The sequence below is a fragment of the Lepisosteus platostomus genome, chromosome 3 (genome assembly GCF_059453375.1).
Source record: "Lepisosteus platostomus isolate fLepPlt1 chromosome 3, fLepPlt1.hap1, whole genome shotgun sequence".
Classification (NCBI taxonomy): Eukaryota; Metazoa; Chordata; class Actinopteri; order Semionotiformes; family Lepisosteidae; genus Lepisosteus; species Lepisosteus platostomus.
This window is the reverse complement of record NC_142613.1, coordinates 38845065-38865235: the sequence shown is the minus strand read 5'-3', so window position 1 is coordinate 38865235 and position 20171 is coordinate 38845065. Positions and strand designations below refer to the sequence as shown.

The following is a 20171-nucleotide window of genomic DNA, read 5'->3' as shown; positions in this document are numbered from 1 at the left end:
ACATCTCATTCCTTTTCCACTGTAGGCATAAAGGAGCGGAAGCTAAATCCATAAATTAACAACTGCACTTCATGCTGAAATACAGACTGTACTTGGTAACGACACACTGTATGAATAATGTGGTAATTAATGTAAACTTCATCTTCATGTTAGCAAATCTCTGCTGACTATATAGAACTGCAGCATTAACGTCTCATCAATTCAACATGCTGTAAGCAATTCAAAGGGGACTCACATTTTAGTCATGCTTGCTGTCCATCTCATAAATCTTTTTTTAAAAGGGCATTAACATTTTATTGGCTGTGTAAAGTACACAGCTTGTAGTCCATTCCCCATTTCATTTACTAAAATTTTGCCTTGAGCACATTTTGAGCCCTTCCCTATTAACAGGGAGTGAAGACTTCCATTGAGCTCCTTGAAAGGGAAGCACTCTTCAGTAAATAGCATGATAGAGGAAAAAAGGGACAGAAGAAGTAAAAGCTGAGTAAAAGATTTGGATTATCCACAACCTCATCATTGAGGCATAGAAGGGTGTCTTATTTCTGCCATGTAACTACCTACAGATACACATAAAGACATAAGTAATAGGTTTATTTCATGCTGAAAAGAGAAGAAAGAAAACACAATGTTTCAGCTGTGGAGCCTTCTTTGGGTGTGAGAAAGAGAGGGCAGATGGCAAAGACTAAATAGCACAGGAGAACAAAAGCTGGGAGAGTGCAGGATGCGGGAGCAGGGGAGAGGCAGAGAGGCAACTGAGGTGGTGCGAAGTCGAGAGAGGTGAAGAGAGGTGTGAAGTCGAAACCTGCATGTGAATAGAGAAGACGGCATGAAAACAAGTCTGTCGTAGAGAGAAGGGAAGGGTGTGAACCAAGTTTCAGAATAATGTTAGCTGCTATAGGAGTTAAGAAACCCTACTTTGAGAACGAAGACGGAGAGATCAGTACGATCATGGCTGTCAGAGGTAAAATGAGAAACTAAGGGCTTGGAGAAATCTTAAATCGTCACAGCCCTAACATGTTGTCTGAAGTTGTCTTCTACTCTCTTTCCGGTTTCCCCAACATAGATAGCTGGGCATTTCCTGCAAGAGATACAGTAAATGAGGTTGCTGGAGGTACAAGAGGTTACCTGGGTGATCCGGAATTGTCCTGAGGGGCCTTGAATGAGTGTGGTGTTAGATATGTACTTGCAGGTGATGCAGCGAGCTCTGTTGCAGGGGAAACTACCTAGTGTGGATGATTGTTGAGGGCAGTCAAGGGAGCTGTAAACAAGAAGGTTACACAGATTAAGTGGTTGACGATATGAGATGATGGGGCGGTCAGAAAAGAGGGCCCCAGTGGAGGGATCAGCCTGTAGGATGGAAAAGTTTCGTTAACAGTCCTGGGGATAGAAAGTGTGTTAGGGTGGAAGGGTAGCACCAATGGAATGCGGTTGATAGGCCAGGGGTTCCTGATCGAGTTGATGGTCCGGGGGCTGTTTTTGGCTCGGATGAGAGCCCTGTCAATAACATGGGTTGGGTATCCTCTATTGATGAAAAAGGAGTACATTTTGAGTACTTAATTCTGGAAATCCATGTCATCACTGCAGAGTCGTCATAGCTGAAGGAACTGTGAAAAAGGGAGAGAGTTTTTAGTGTATCTGGGCTGAAATGAGCTGTACAGGAGATAGCTGTGCGAATCCATGGGTTTGTAATAGACTGAAGTAGAGAGTTGGGGATGGTTAATGGATAGGTTTATGTCTAGAAACGGAAGACTAGTGGAAGATATGTTAACTGTATATTTGAAGGACGGGTGAAAGTTGGTGAAGTGATGCATGAATTTTAAACTTGATGCATAAAGACATGTCAATCAAGTTTAATCATATGATATCTAAAGTGGTGCTTAGCCTTCTAAAATCCAACCCCCTGTCCTAGCCATGAGAAATAGGCAAAAGTAACAGAATTGCCAGACAGTTTGAAGTACGGTATGGTTGTTGGCAGTCCCAATGGCCAATACAATAGCCATGGAGGCCTTCCCTAAGAGGGCTCTTTTTATGCTAGTATACCAATCACGTTCTCATCTACAGTGAAACAAACAGACTTAAAATAAGAAGGGCCCTCATCACAGAGATGAATGATGATGTGCGATGAAATCCATAAGGAAATTGCAAATCCCTTATAATAATTACATGACATGACAACTACTGAAATCCCTTATAACAACAAAACATGATACAAAAGTCAGTGGCAGGAATATTTGCAATATTTAAAGAGGTAAAGCTTCACAAATAGTGGAGGAGATGAACAGATAGCATCTTACACTGATAGGGTTCAGTTAAATAAGATGGATCCAAGCAGGGAAAACACCTTGGTCAAGTAGAAAGACCATATTATATTCAGGTCACAAACAGGACAACGCTCATTTCTTAGAGGGAGTGGGCATAATGTTTTCAAAAGATGCAGGAAAATATTTAATAAAATGATTTTTCACTAAACCGAAGAACATCACCATCATCTAGTGCCAGCTGGCCATTACAACACCCCCTGTAAACACCAACAAACCCACTGAACAATAAATTGTTAAGGCCATACAAAAGTTGAAAAATGAAATAGCTGATGGAATACCTGCACAGCCCTTTAAAGCAGACCCAGATGTGCTATACCAACTGTTTGTGCAACAAGACTGCAACAACTACAGGAGTAAAATGCTTTATATGAGCCAGGGAAAGTCTTGAACAGGATCTTCCAAGGAAGGCTATCAACAGCTCTGGACAGAGAACTGAGAGACAAGCAAGCAGGATTCAAAGGCAAAAAGAATGGCTTTATTTGCTTAAGTACAAAGATATCAGCAGTTAAAGCTGTTGCATGTTTAATATTAACATTTCCAAGAGTACTAGACAAGTTCATTTCAGAAGGTAATTCTTTATGTATCAAAGGGTGATACAATCTATACACTATCTATAGATAGTACACTATCTATACTGTACATTATACAAGAAAAAGCTGCCTTTATAAAAGTTAAATATAGAAATATTCTATCAATTTTTCAGTAGAACTGGATATGAAGTAACACTATGCTCCTTAGAGGAACAAGTCATTGCCCATTAATGTTGGTCTCAAGTGACTTCACTGGTATAGCTGTTTTACTTTCTAATTAAGGCTTATGTTGCCAGTAAGACTTACTAAGAATGGTAGTAACTTCTCAATAGTTTGGTAGCTAAACATTGTGGAGTTTTATTTCAGTCAATAATTTTCTTCCACAAATAAAATGTGTCTCTCGCAATTATCTGTATCTGAATGTCTGTTACATAAAGCCAACCTTAAAGTCAATGCATACAGTAACTAGTATTAGTAACAGTAATAAACAGTCTTTGAATTAATCTCATGCAGTGCCGTTCTTCAAATAGTACAGTATGTAAATCAGGATCATTTCCAGAGTCAGCTGGCTCAGTATCTGACTATCACTGTCAGACTGTGCTAAGAATAAACCAGAAACTTGGCTAGAACAGTCTTGTATGTCTCAGAATTTACAACACACCTGGTTCAATTGGTTAGTTACTACAATGTCAGCAATATAGTAACATTTTATTACTTAAAGGGAGAATAAACCCGTAACATTATGTGAATAAATAAATTTGATTGAATTAGCAAATTATGTAAATACATTTTAGCCTTGACCTTATAAACAAGGCAATGGTGTAGATTTGCTTACCAAATTAAATCAATTTTTATGAATATTAACAAAATGTAGAGAATAACAAAATACTTCCTAAATAACCTCTGCTTTTAAAAATTGATTACAAAATTACTCTCATTTTGTGTTCCTTTGCCAAAATTGTTGCACATTAGATTTACGTAAAACTAATGGCATAAGACATGACGTTAGCAAGAAAGTAATATATTACTAATAGTTTAGTGCACACAGTACAAAAAACTTAACTTAAAATTAATTTTATCATCATTTTGCACTCTAGAAGTCAGCATCACAACATAAATAACACAAATATATTACCTTGAACACTGAACACTCCCGAACACTGCTTATAATTTGTTTGCTTTTGCATTTGTTTTCATTTTAAGATCTCAAATTTGTACAAATGACTGAGAAGTAACATTGGATCAGCTAAATTTAAAATTACCAGCTGAGCCACTCAAGTGCCTATACCCTTAAATATGTGTCAGAGTCCTAATTTGATGTTACTATTTGCAGATTAGTTTTCTGAATTGGACTATGTCATTAGCAGATTACGACCTACAATTCCTCAAGTAGTGACTCCCAGGATTGAGTGAACTTCTGTTAGCTCATGTGGCAGCACAACATGACTTGTCACTTGCCAGGAACTTGGAAGTTTATACTGTTGCCAGCAAAAGCATCATTACTCCAGCAGCTGATGCTCACTCAACTGTCCTTATCATAGCTATTCTGGTAGAAGGGTGAGAGCAACCTGAGCTGACTTAATTGACAGCTGCTGATTATATATATAGGAGGGGTAAAACGAATTCAAAACTACATATTGTTTTCATTTAATTTATAATTATTAGCATTGGTAGCAGGAATAACAATTTTATATGTAATATGTCATTAAAGCTATTGAATGAACAACAGCTATTCTATCCTGGTTCCAGTTGTGATAAATATAGCAAATCACATGTTTCTGACATGAGTAGTGAAAAGTTTTGTAAGTTATGACTTATTTCTGATTTTTCTTTAAAGAACTATATAATTGGAACATATAAGCAAATGTTGGTTTATGAAATGGTCTTACGTTTAGAAAATGACAAAAGCTTCAACAACAATTTATAACATGCCTCAAAAATGTACTAAACAGCCTTAGTGAATGTTTCTGTATGCTGACATACTATGTCAACAGTACATTTCTAAATATAAGTACAAATAATTTATATGATATAATTTAACATGCCAGATGGTAGCATATCTTTTGGAATGCAAAATACTAAACTTCCAAGAGTTTTAGCATCAATTATTCATGAGCAGCTCATAGAGAGCAAGAGATCACCAAATAGCAAGTGCTGGGAATTTTAATCTCTCAAGTACAATCATTGCAAATGCATTTAAAAGAGGTTAAATAGCTATATATGCAGTGTTTTAAAAATAGGTAAACCAAATAAAGCTAAAATAGTACCAAATACCAATGAACAGTGTGGACCACAGCTATATTCTACTAAATCACAATTTCTATTATTTTATTCTATTATTAGCATTGCATTGTACTCAGGTACACATGACAATAAACATGAACTTGGTTCTGAAAATTTTAAAAGTATTCAGAAGTTGTAACTTTGAAATTTAATCAAGAAGAGCATGAATTTGCAAAACAAATATCTAAATAGACGCAGTTGCTCTCTATGTTGTACTGTATAGTATAGTATATTCTAGTTGTGAAACATATTCTAGTATTACATTCTTAAAGTAAAAGTTGCTAATGTTAGGGTTTTCCACCGTAGTGAGAACCAAAATATCTATTAGTTAAATATTAAACAGGGGATACCAATATGTTTTGTTGTTGTTTTGGTGATATAAAAACACAAATCTATCAATATACCAAAATGTGCAATATGCTGAATTAACAACACTCAGAAGGTTCTTACCTGGAACATGATTCATTCTGTCATTTATGTAACCACTTCAACAGAGAGCGCTGACTCAGGTGAACCAGTCACAGTATTTTCAAAGGCAATGAGAAATGTGCTCTTGAATTAATCACAAAACATAAAATAAACATTCCTAGGGATTCGTCACAGATATCAAGAGAGTAAAGCTTTATATTGTAGCACTTGCTCTTGCACAGTCTGATAACTTCCAATGGCGATTTATCCACTGCTGCTGACACTAGCAAATTATAACAGACAAAGTAAGCTGTTGCCTTTCCATTGCAGATCTGACTGTGAGTCATGAACCAGTGGGCAGAATACCCACTGTGCACTGCAGAATTACACAAGGACTTTTCTCCCATCAGTTTTGGCTTCAGTCATTCCCACTGACCATTTCTCTTGAATGAAAAAGTTCCCACTGCAACTTAAATACGTCACAACTTGGTTTACACGGATCTTTCAGTCAACACAATATACTGTAGTGTATACAGCAGAAAAGATTTGGCTTGTTGGCTGCGAGAACAGAAATTAGCATGACCTCATGATGACAGTATAATTCATTACTAATTGTAGCAGAAGAGCAGTGCACCTGCTTCAGTCAATAACCCTGTAAGGATTTTATTGTTAATGGATTTAACCTAATGTAACTCTCTAGTGGGCACAGTGTTTTGCCTGAAGGCTGGACAAATTGACTTTTACTCTTTTTCACCAACTCAAAATCTTGCTTCAAACATGACTCTTATTAAAATCTTAAACTTTTTGTGACCACTAATAATGATGTAAATCACAACCCATTCTCTCACACCTATATTATTACATTTTATATTTTGATAGGGTATGACATTAAGAGATGATATAGCCCTAAAACATAGTATAGCTTTGCATACTAAAATAACACAACCTGCAGAAGGTCATATCTGAATGATGGACTCCAGTTAGCTAAAAATCTACACAGAAATAAGACATTTGAACTAGAATGGAAGGACCCAAAGAAAATCTCAAGGATGATGCACATGTAATAGAATAAAATAAGAATAGAATATAAGATTGTTCATCTTTGGTCTAACATACAGTATGTGAAAAGACCGATCTCACTATGACTAGACCCCAATAATCAGATACCTTCTCCTGTATTCTGTACCTATTTATGGAAAAGAAAAATCAACCACATCTTCAGCAGGTCTCTCTATTGAACCCACATGCAAAGCCTGTATTACGTTCTCTCTAACCAGGATTTGCAAACATATGCCCAGCTGGGCTGATTCAACCTGCCAAGCCCATTTATCTCATCCATTTAGTTTTTGCAGTCTAAGCTAACAGCTGGGATTAAATTTCTTTGTCTGAGCCTAAAAAGCCCACATACAAAGCATCTGCCCTTGGTGATGCATCGGTCTTACTTACACATGTGCTGTGTTCAATGCTCTTTTCATTCTCAACACTCCCATTTTATGTTCACACATCTAGTTAGAACAGGAATATTTTTTGCACTAAATAGTGATGAAAAAAAAGACCCGCACCTGCACACCACTCCCTCATTCAAAATCTAAAGCAAACTCAGGCAACCTCAGTGACTGAACTACAAATGGTCTCACTGACATTAAACCTTGTGTTTTTGTTCATGTCGAAATGAGATTTTTCAATATAATAGAAGGGCCATATAAATGCTTTATTGGAGAAATATTGTTATGTGGTTCAGGATAAATTGAGTAATTTATATTGCTTCTTAGAAAAGAAATGAGTGATTGATTTGTACAGGGAGCTGTTGCCAAAGAGAAATAGCAATAGTTGTAAAGTAGAACTTTTGCTGTTTTTATATAGCTGACATCTAGCATCTAGTATCCTGCATTGTGTTTTTCCTCACACAAAGTCTCTTTTAACCCTGCTTTTTGCCAATTCCATTTCCTTGTTTAAATCTCTACAAAATTTGTGCTAAATGGAAAACAAGCCAAGCTGCTTCTGACTTATCACAGCTACTGTGTTATTACTTTCTCCAAAAAGTTTTAAGGTGATGTTGATCACTAAACATACCATACTCAGAGCCCAATAATTACATTTTTTAAAAGTGACAGTATTAACTAAGTTAAGAAGTTAAGAAGTTAAGAAGCAATGGCTGTTAACTGCATTTTAACAGGAGGTATTTTGTTTTATAATAAACATAAACATACAAAACAATTCAAATATATAGTAAGGTGCCTTGTATTTAGATAAAATATCCATCTTGAAGTACAATTACATCAAACTTGTCCTTATGTAGCAAATAAATGTGAAATCCCTGCTCTAAATTCTTTTATGCCATTAACCTCAAAATCATATGGAAATGTCAAAGAATCTGCTACTCCATTACAATAGCAAACATGAACCACCCCTTTATATAGAGTGAATTGACCACAGAAAACTCTACAGCACTATCTGAATGATTCCTTAAAGACCCTTTAAGACACAGTTCTATGTTCCTGGATGAGTAAGACAGCCTGCCTAAAGCTGTAACTAAAAACAAATATGCCAAAATCCATTCTGTCATTTACATTTTTTAAAGCATTTCTTGATATGTAATTTCTTACTTGACACGTGTACTACAAAATTCATAACTGATGTGTTGTTGTTCTTAATTTGATATCATATACTGTTCAGTTGACTGCTAATATTACATTAAAAAAATCTTAGACCTTGCCTCCAGATAATGATTAAAGAATATTGCTCACAATGATTAGGCTTTATCAGTGATAGGCTTTATCACACCATTTATAATTTTTCAGTTTTAAGACTAAATCGGCTTCTCTTGCTGAATATTTTAGTAATATAATTACAAATAAAAAGAACAAAATATACATCAAACCAGAAAACGGAATGTGCTACAATAAAAATACAAAAAGTTGCTCTTTTAAAACATAATTACATGAAATCAACACCATTGTCTTCTGCATTTAGAGGGAAAAACAGTTAGAATATTGTAAAAAAATATTTTTAATATAAATGTTGATCCACATAACAAATTACCCTAATATACCATAGATGAAAGGTCTCTAATCTCTCAATAAAATAATATAAATCGTTATTATAAAAAGAAACACAAAAGTAATGCTGTATGTACAGTAGTTCATGCTCTACTTTTAAAAAAGAAACTTCAGAACAGCTGGGAGCTAGGCAGCATCTGCCAGATGTACTTAACCAGCAGCTATTAAAGCCAAGAAAACTGATTTACCACTTCACCATTTCACTACTGTCATAAATTTAAATATATTAAGCATCCACTGTATTGAAGAAACATGCTTTAAAAAGAAAAGAGCAAGGCCTACTAATTCATCTAAAGCACGAAGCTTAATGTACAGAAATAGTGGGGTGAAAATCAATGCTTCATTGCGATTTAGACCAGTCTTTTATGGAAAGAATGCTTTAAATGTACTTCAGCAGGGGTTTCATTTACAATTATTATCAACAAATTCAACACGTACAAATTATGTAAGAAGCTTCAGTTAATAAATCAGAATACAAATTCAACAAAAAATGAGATAGAAAAGGGAAAGAGGAGAGAATTACATCACCATCCAAAAATATGGATCTTTACAGTTGGCCCTGACATTTTGCATTGTATATTCTGGACAATAAAATGATTTGCAACAGCATGATATGTACCGTATGATAGTCACCATTTATATTTTAATGCTGTACCTGTCGTATTTAAATTTTTGGCTTGGTTCTTTAGTTCCTTTGCTTGCATCTCAAACATACAAAGTTTGCCAACTAGCTATCTCCCTAGCTCAGCTGCACATTCCTTTATGCTTAAGTGAAAAGGTCGTGCATCTTATTTGATGCATCTTATAATGCATCTTGTGAGAGGTACCCTGCGTTAAAACACAGTGGGTGTAGAGCAATATACCGCATCATACCGCATCATACTTGATACTTGATACTTGATACTTGAAATATGATAACAGTATCCGGAAGAACCTTGTAAAACCACCAGGTGGTGGTTAAGCTAATAAAGCTTAACCTCTCATGTACAGTATTTGAGCTGTCACATGTCAAATAATAATAATAATAATAATAATTGCTTATACTTATATAGCTTTTCTGGACACTCCACTCAAAGCGCTTTACAGGTAATGGGGACTCCCCTCCACCACCAATGTACAGCATCCACCTGGATGATGCAACGGCAGCCATAGTGCGCCAGAATGCTCACTACACATCAGCTATTGATGTGGGGAGGAGAGCAGTCAAGCCAGTTCATAGATGGGGATTATTAGGAGGCCATGGGACGCCGGGGTTACACCCCTACTCTTTTCGAGAAACGCCCTGGGATTTTTAATGACCACAGAGAGTCAGGACCTCGGTTTTACGTCTCATCCGAAGGACGGCGCCTGTTTACAGTATAGTGTCCCCGTCACTATACTGGGGCATTAGGACCCACATGGACCGCAGGGTGAGCGCCCCCCGTTGGCCCCACTAACACCTCTTCCAGCAGCAACCTTAGTTTTTCCCAGGAGGTCTCCCATCCAGGTACTGACCAGGCTCACACCTGCTTAGCTTCAGTGGGTTGCCAGTTGTGATTTGCAGGGTGATATGGCTGCTGGATGGTCGTTGCTTGGGGACAATTTTTTTCCAATTAAGAATTTAAGTTGTATACTCTTTAGATTTTTAATAATTTTAAACTGTGTATTACACCATGTTAATCATTAAACATTAAAAAGTTGGTATATTTTATAAAAGCAAGATTGCTCAGTTGGGCAAAAGTATACAACCTTCCACATTCATCATAAATACTTTAATTATGCATAAATAGTTTATGCATCAAAGTCTTTAACTTGGTAACTAACTGTACATGGATTCTGGTTTTAACATGCTTGTTCTAACATTATTAAGCTTATATTCTGTACTTCATAAAAAGTTATAACATTTTATCCTTTTCTAAGAATACGTAGTAAGAACACCACTTGCTGTTACTGTAAAAAAATAAATGTTGTAGTGATTTAACATCACTTGATAGTTATATTAATATGGAATTGTGTAACTAAGCAGCTAAAGTATCACAACTGGACGTTTTGGAAACATTTTGACATTTGTTTCTATTTAAAAAAAAACGTCTATTGTCCTTGTAGTGGTAATGAGCACTGTAGTGTAGCGAGCTGCACCCAGGTGGTTCAAAGCTCGATCAGTGCATTACTTTTGGTTTGTTTCTCATAGAACCGAATGCATAAAAATAGTTTACTATTATAGCTTACTGTGAACATGATGTGTGCACCCGAATTGAGAAAATTTATATTTTGTCTTAATCCAAATAACAGCAGCCAGTAATCAGCCAACAATTTAACTTGGTTTAAACTGGTTTTAATAAAGTTTAAACTATACTATGTAGTACACCGCCTGGAATTGAACCTGGTCCATCAGCATCATTCAACAGGAAACCAGCTGGATTAATTATTATACATGATGGTTTTGTGTTTAAGGATTTCTTCACGGAAATCTTTAAATTAAACGAGGGAGGGGGGAAGGATTATTTTTTACAATTACCAGTAATCGGGGAACAGTTTATCAACACGATGGGCAAACTAATTTTTTATTTTTAAAAAATGAAATAAAAAATAAGATACAATGACGTGTTCCTGCCTAACTCAAACATTGCATGACTTTCAAAGCTGTAAATAACTGGTTTAGATAGTTAAAAACCACTTTTTTTGCGCTACAAACAGGTGATTTTTCTTCCTCGTGATCAGCTAAGAATCTTTGTTTATGCTGTAAGATTTTTACTTTTTAATTAAATGTTTAAAATACTTTAAGTTCATAAAAGTTGTACTGATTTAATATCTCTTGATAGTAATATTAATATGGAGTCATGTAACTAAGCAGCTAAAATATCACAAGAGGACATTTTGGAAAACTTTCAAGTTCGTTTTTAAAAATATATATATTATTGTCCTTATAGTGGTAATAGGCAATGGACTGTCATGTTGTGTGCTGCACCCAGGAGGTTCAAAGCCCGATCAGAGAATTACTTTGGTTCTTATATAGCCAAATATATAAAAATAGTCCACTATTATAGCTTGTTGTTGGCTACGGTGTGGGTATCTGGATGAATTATTATAAATGATGGTTTCATGATTTAGGATTTCTTCAAGCAATTCTTCAAGTTAAAGGAGGGAAAAGGGTTATATTTACACATTGTGCATCGCCTCTTCTTATACTGTACACGCAAAGAGGAATTTATTTTATAGTGGTTGCTGTTTCCCAATAAGCAATTGGTAGGGAGACACAGTAATAGCTGCCACTTAATGAGGTGCTGATGTTTTTCTGGTGGAAACTGGACCCCTCTGGGGTAGTGTCAGAGTTGTAAGAAATGAGTGAGGGAATTCTTGGGGATATGGAATAGTGCAGACCTGTTATTAAATTAAATCCATTTGCTGTGGTTTCCTCTCACAGTCCAAAGACATATTGGTAGGATAACTTGCTTCTGGGAAAATAAGCCCTGGTGTGTGTGTCTGTGTGCCCTGTGATGGCATGACGTCCTGTCCAGGGTGTACTGTATCTTGCCTTACGCCCATTGCTTGCCATGATAGGTTTCAGCTCCCCTATGAAAATGTATTGCATAATGTGGTTAGAAAATGGACAAAAACACCCTAAACCATATTTAATTTCACATGGTGTAAAATACACAGAAATCAACTATGGTATCTCCAACAACTAAAAGCAGATCATGCCATTAGTCCGGGTGAATTCTCTCAGTTCCAGTTCATTAACTATTCCTCACTTGATCACAACTGAAATGGAAGTGATCTCTGAATTTCAATTCAGTTTGGAAATAACCCCAAATCTGATCACAACTGCTAGATAACAAACAAGAAAGACATTATGCTCAACAAAAAATATCATCTTTCCTGCTTTAGTGTTTAATGAGAAAATATGTACTTTAAAATATAACTTGTATTTCTTCAACCCCTGCCGGCTTTCATTAGCTGTTTTATCTGCATAAAAGTGATCTAGCAGAAAGTCTACTAACTCTAAGACCCACAAGGGGAACCTACTAATTTACAGTACTACACACATTCCATTGCTCTACTTGTGATTCCACCACCATCTAGCTTTACTACAGTATATTGCTTCCGGCTATTTATACCATGATTTAATTAAACACATCCCATCTGTCATTGATTCCCAGCTGTATACAGTCAAGTTAGACCTAATTTTATTCAAAGCACTTACCCTACATCACATAAATATAACCAAATAAATACTAAAAGGGGTTGTTATCCTCACTGGGTGTATACAAACGTAATAGGCCAGCAGCAAAAGCTTTGGTAACAGTGAATAGGAATAAGTAGATTATAGCAAACTTAAGTTGAGCTTCTACCAAATGATCACAACAATAGTAGAAATCACTGTTTTTACCAGGAAAGCCATGTACTGTTCTCCAATAAACAAACAGTATGGTTCCATGAAGTTTATTGTACTCTTTGTCCAGGTGTCACCCGAATTTTGTATCACAATTACGTATGATGACAAAATATAATTGAAGAAGTTTCCACTAAAGCTTTGTGTGATGGGACTTAGATATTTAAAGACATCTTTGAAGATGAATCAATATACTGTATCTACTTGTACCTGTAACAGGGCAGCTGGATTTGGAGTGTCAGATAAGTGTTTAAGCTGCCAGAGGGCAGTGGTGAGAAACTCCAGACACATTGTGAAATGCATTAACAAAGCATAAGCAGAAGGTTATAAGGGATAACCTAGCCTAACCTAGCCTCACAGTTAGGAGAAGCCAGATTACCTATTTAAGAGGTTATGCAAGTAAACGGTCCTGGTTGACTCAGGGGACTTGGGCACTCACTGTTAGGTGTGGCAGCAAGACAGAGTCTCAAAGTGGGATTCTGATTGGTTGACTCAGAGCAATCACACCCTCACTGGGAGGTACTGTATGTCAAAGAGTAACATAGATTCTTATACTTACTTCAGGGGCTAGTGAGAGACCAGGCATTGCGGAGTGACCCTGGGCAAACAATTTCCTCACTGGTTAGTGTATTAGTAAGAGGCAACTGTTTAGGATCCTCACTGTCCAGGGACAGTGAGATACCAGATCTCCCAGTGAGATGGCAAGGTACCATTTAAACTCCAGTCTGTTCTAGGGAGACCTAGAGTTAGAATCACAGGGTAAGACTCATGCGTGTTGTCTTTTGATCAATAATATCAGTTCGGTCACTGCCTTAATATGGGTTACATGGGGCTCAATGTGGCAGGTTTCTCCATGCCCACCTGCCATACAAGGGAGATCTGTTACTTTACCTCCTTTCTTATCTGCAAATAGCAGTATCTGTAATAAGTGGAGAGCACCTGTATTGCTATTTTTATAACCAGTATGTTACCATGCCAAATTTTATGCTCCAGGAGACTTCACTGCATGATCCCAAACTCCCACCTGTCATATAAAGATCCTGAATGTACTGTAATATGGAAACAAGCTTGTTTGATATGGCACTTCCAACATTATTTTCCAAATTCTTTGTTTACAAAAAAAACAATTACAGTACATACAGTTGCCCATAGAACTGTCCATTTGTTGCCTTTATTGTAGAAAAGTTATTACTTGGTTTTATATGAACTCACTCAATGAAAATAATTAGCTTTTTACTGGTTTAAAATATTAAAATGTTCACTTACGATCTGAACTCCTTCAGGGAAATCATAAGAGAGAGAGCACTCTCAGGCAACCTTATATTACTTGTGAATGAATAGAGAAAAGTTTCAAAAAAATCTTAACTGTAAAACGTCTCCTCTGAAAAACTCTGAAATCATAAGTCTATGTAAAAACATCAGATTGGCTGTCAAATTACACATAACGTCTTATCTCCATTTGAAACAAGTTAAAACCTTTGATTTCAAAATATAAGTACAAAACTAGCAATTATGCAGATAAGGAGCTGTCAGGATTAATTGTCTTCTGTGTTTACGCAAATTTTGGAACTGTACGCTACCTGAAGCACATGTGTATTTGTTGTGATTTGCTGTTTACAGCAAATTATAGCTTATAAAACACAGAACATATGATTTTGTTCATTTTAATTTTAAGAAGGAAATATATCTATACCCATTCAAAATAATTTGAAATTTCAAGATGGAAAATATGAATAGTAAATGTTAAAATTTAAAGATAAAAATGTGGAAACTTTGCTCTTGTGAGAGAACATACTCATGTCATTTTCTCTCAAACTGTAAAATAATGCTTCATTTAAAAGATTTTGTCTATTGACATAAGAAAATATCTGCATTTGTTAGTCTTTTCAAAATGTTAGTTTTCTACTTTTAAGATTCCATAAAATTACATTAAAAGTATAATATTAAAAAGAAAGACTGACTACAATCCTTTTCTTTATGCATTATAATTGTTGTTTTAAATTAAGGGCTTAATACAAAGGAGGCACTATAATCAGCAACTCTGTTCAGTACTGCAAGTGCTAAACTGTTTCCAAATATTGTGTCATGTAGTTTCATTACCTCCTACCTAATTTGCAATGTCCAAATATGTTGAAATGGTAGATATCCCAAAAACTATAAGATCGCTGTTGTTGAATGTAAAAAAACAGTTTTTTTCTGATTACTGAGATTTCACCAGACACAATTCTGGAAATCAAAAGTGTAAAAGTTTGCAGTGTTAAGATGCAAGACTTGTGGTGTAATAGGATCACAACTGTTAAAGAAGGCACTAGGCCTGGGAACATCCTTGAGAAATGGCAATGAATCCCTATAACGCATGAAATGTATGACACAGTTATATGTATACTGTTGATGACATGTTTCATTAAGGTTAGATGAAGGTTTCAAATGCAAGAAGATAAAACTGACTTTAAATCAGTTTTACCTCCATTTTTTTTTGCAAAATATGCAAACAAATACTGTATGTTCATTAACAGAGCTATAAACATTAAAATACATTAAGAATGTCCAGAACTACCTGGGGATTTGTGCAAACACTAGCCTAATGAATTTGAAGAAACGGCTGCAGTTTGTGGACACAAACCAATCAATTATGTACTCATTGTTGTTACTGTTATACAGTAGGTCTAACACTACCCAGAGCATATCAAACATGGCAAACATGGAGGTGGTTTCTCAAAAACTGTTGCACAGAACAATATTTTATATATCCATCATTTTAGAAAACAATCTTCTGTACCATTTTCCTTTTTAAATCACTGAAAATTATTTAAATCCAAATAAAATTAAAATAGTTCCCTACTTCTGAAATCAAACTTTTGTCTTAATTTAGCCTTCATGCAAGACTAGGTTGTCAGGGACTACAGAACTCACAAAAATATGTTTCATATGGCCACTGTAGAAACATTTGTAAGACAAACGTAGAGCCCATCTGCAGATTTATTACAGATTTATTGATGATGAATGAATGAAACTACATTATTCCAAATAAAAGTGATGTATAAATAAAGGGAAATATTGATACTTCTGTAATTTCATTTCACACTGTTTAATCAACATGCTCCTAAACACAAAGATTAGGAATCATAATTAACTGTTCCCCTTATTATAATATTGCATTTACAGTAAGACAAATTGTAACGAACAGTTCTTTCCGGACCCTATGCGGACGACACAGTCCGACGGAGTGGGGAAACACTAGGGAAACGTCATGCAGGAAAACGGGGCTGAAGACAGGAGGGCGTGTCCAAGGTGCGCTGGTGCACGGGGGAGGTGTGGCCGAGGCGAACAATCCAAAAGAGAAGTCCTTAGGGAATATCCAAAACACAAGCGTAAGCCCAAAACCAGGAGATCCATCAGAACAAAGAATTAAAAACCATGAAGGCCGGGTCGGAACCGGAGGACGGGGAACAGGAACGGGAACAGAGGTTAAAACCTTAACGGGACCAGGCGCTTCCAGGTCCCGGACTCGCACGATATGGAAATCAGATGCAGAGCGCGGAAGAGCGTCAGCGCCTGGCTTTTAAGGTGGGCAGGGAATGGGAAACAGGTGCATAGAATAAAGTCTTTAGTGAAAGGGCTGGAGCACCCTTAAGGAGGGGGAACTAATATCGTGACACAAATATCAATTACCACCATCAAACCCTGGTATAAACATGCCTGTATTCTGAACAGTAAAAAGAAAAAACATGCCATCTGAGAACTTATTTCAGTGTTGAGACCAGCAGATTTTTTTTAATGCAAATTCCTTCCTTGGAGCACCCTACAAGTGGTTTACTTTAGAAAAAGAATCTTGCACACCAAAAGCCCTGTGCAGATGAGATTTTTTGGCTTATAGAAATATATAAATGTAACAACAAAAGAAAACAGGGCTACAAAAATCATTTGTGTTTTTACATGTGTTTATAATTACATTCAGCAGATTTGCTACAAAAGCAGACACATAAAAACAGCAAAGAAAGCTGTGAAACAAAATGGCCTGTTATGATGAGGTCACCTTAATGTGCAGATATTTCCATTTCCATGACTCCTGAAGCTTTGCTCAAGTGCATGCAAGCTTCTTAAATAAAAACATAATGCAATTTGACAGTCCCGCTGTGACTCTAAGGGCAGTATATAGCAAACATACTGGCCTCGTAACACCCCACAAAAATATTTATTTTAAAATAATGGACTTATGGACTGTTGTACTGTAATTCTATTGTAAATACATCAGTGAGTTTAAAGAATTAGTATACAAATGAGTTTTAGTGTATGATTTAAAGTTACTTAAATACCTGATATTCTAGAATAAAGAATTCAACCAAAAATGAGCCATTTGTGCAACAGCTTTTAAAGGATATTTAGCACCTCGGCTCCAGCCGAACAGAGAGTACATGAGGGCAGACACATCAGAATCAATTATTTTGCATGAAGAATTAATTGGTAGTGTATGGTCAGCTTGTAATGAACGTCTCTTGTAACACTGATGCAAACTGTTCAATAAATCATTGCACTAGTTTAGTTATTGCTTCCAGTTCTAGATCCGAGAGGCCTCAATTAAAGTCCAGCTGTGAATTCTCATTAGCTAAGTGCATAACAACGAAAGAGAGAAAGAAAGTGCAACAGAACTCAGAGACATAACCATGTACAGTATTCACATAATACTGTCAGAAAAGGTATACAGGGTGGCCCAATACATTGATACATTTCTGTAAGCTCTAATCGTTGTACGCAGAGATGTATACTTAGGTAATTCAAGTTAAAGACAATTTTGATTTGCTTTTTTAAAAAAGCAGAAATGCACTGTATAACTTAAAAATTATTCTTAAAATGTCTAAAAAAAATGATAATAGAAAAGCAAAATATAGTGTTTTTCTGAGTGCAATTGCATTCTCTCATGTGTTATTTTAATGTTTAGCTATAATACTGAAATTCACATTAATGTTTCAGGACATTTTGGAAACACACCTGTGCCATGGTAATTCAAAAAACCCCATTCCTAATCTATATTTTCACATGTGTAGTGTGACTGGGTGGAAAAAAAGATGAAGAAGCAATGATGTCAACTAGACAGCTGTTCCACAAAGTATTATATACTGTAGTGGAAAATTTATAATACAACGTCAGCTCCTTAACATTAGCTACTAGTTCTTGAAAGGCAATACACAATAAGTAAATTTTTCAAAGTAATCATTTTTTTGGAAGACTGGCTTGGCGAACCACGTCACCTGATCTGAGTCCATGTGATTTTTCCCGACTAATATTGCAGGCTAATTGACACACTGTTGTAGAAACAAGGAAGCACTTCAACAAAGACTTTAGTCAATTTCCCTTCAATGTTTTCTGAGTTTTTTGTGATATCTGAATTTACACTTACAGAATGTGATGGTAAAGATGGATTGAGAGGTGGTCATACTATACTGTTCTTGCATGAATTTCCAGTGTGAAAAAATAATTTACATATTTGACCTTTTTTTTAAGAACAGCAGGAGGAAATACATGGATCAGTTATCTAATAATACCCTAACATAAACATTCTTTTTAGTTTGGCACTATGTGGTCATGCTCCATTACAAAGATATCTGGATGCAGTACATCTGCAAATGATTTCTAAACCTAAACATGCACCTGTCACTTCAGAGGTGAAATAATTTTGCTCCTCAGGAAAATGACCAAATGGATCATAAGTTAAGACCTTGATATCACTGTCTGTTCAGCAGTTAAACAAACATTACAGAAACCAAAGAAAGTCGTTGTACAGTGCAACTAAGTATGTAGAGTCAGTACTATTTTTCTATCATTTTTTTCCCATTAAACATATAATTTTAATGACAAAAACCCAGGGTACCAGCACTGCCAGGCAGCAATGCTAACTACTGCACCACCCTGCCACCCATCAGTGTTTATGACATAATAATTTTTAAACATATCTACTAAACAACATGAAATAAGACGAGAGCATTTTTTTGTCTAAATTAATCAACTCTATTTTTTTTCAGATACGTTGTCTTAAAAATATTTCTTTCCACTTAGTATTGTTTAACACTGGTGAGTGTAACTCTATTCCTCAAGGACAAGAGTCTTGCAAATTTTACAAGTACATTTCAATTAGCAACTGATAAAGACCTGGATGACAGGAATGAAAACCAGACAAACAAATACCAGAATGTGACACCATACATCAGACCGTCTACATACCAAAGAATGGTCATTAAAAATATCAATGAGTATTAGCATACAAAACTGCTATGTAAGGATCGACAGCCAAATTAGAGAGAATACTTAATGAACACTACTTCACATTTCCTGTCAGTACTGACACAATTCAGGAATTATTTGTTCCTTTCCTATTTATCACTCTCCTTGAACCATAAAACACCTATTAAAACAGTCATACCCCTATTTAGAAAATCTACTAAGATATTACAAAATAACAAGACTTTTCATTTTTATACCTCTTTTGCCTAAAACAACCAATAATTTTCCTTAGTATTCCACTTTTTATTTCTTCTATATAGATACCATTCACTCAGTTTTAAAAAGCATACAAAATTAATCTCTGTTGCACATTCTTATGTCCATTAACCCTTCATTTCCCTTTCATAAATTAAACATTTTAGAGATGGAGACTGTATTCTTTCCCCTAAGCATTACAGTCAATACACTTTCCTATAAATTAACCTCTTTATTATAAGATGTAAATAAATTACTTATAGAAAGAAGAAAGAAAATGTTAGAACTCACATCCTCTTTTTAAACTCATTACATCCCAAGTACAAAATGACTAAAATTGGGACAACACTTGTCCAAGGACACTATGTCAGTATAGCAGTGTCAGCTCACAGCTAAAGTAGGTCCAATGTTAAAACATTGCTTTTTTTACTTTATACTTTTCAGCATGGAATTAACTTCTGCACATATCTTCATGTACAGGAATATAGATACAGTTCATATGAGTACATGTGTATGTCAGAGTCATCTACCACAAAACAATTTTCCTAAACTAGCATTTGCTTTGCCTCTTGGCAAAAAAGTGACTCCTGTAAGCACCCACAGGCATGCAGTGACATTACTGAGTCACTACCCCATCAGTGCTCATTCCCCATCTGAAAGGAACTTTGGGGCTTGCAGCATGTCAAAGGACAAATAACTGTAATTGGTGGGAAGGCACAAGAAC

At 35.7% G+C, this 20171-nt stretch overlaps 1 protein-coding gene across 3 annotated transcripts in view; it reads right to left on the bottom strand.

Annotated features, from left to right (window-relative positions):
• pak5 (p21 protein (Cdc42/Rac)-activated kinase 5) overlaps window positions 1–20171 on the bottom strand; it is a 118111-nt gene that overhangs the window by 83335 nt on the left and 14605 nt on the right. For 2 of the 3 annotated variants that reach the window (XM_088625567.1, XM_088625569.1), the window contains exon 1: window positions 5585–5842. The exons of the other annotated variant lie outside the window; for it this stretch is intronic. In XM_088625567.1, coding sequence (XP_088481693.1) covers window positions 5585–5600 — 16 coding nt within the window. In that variant the 5' untranslated portion in view covers window positions 5601–5842. Of the gene's footprint in view, window positions 1–5584; window positions 5843–20171 lie in introns of those variants that run through there. 3 annotated transcript variants of the gene reach the window in all.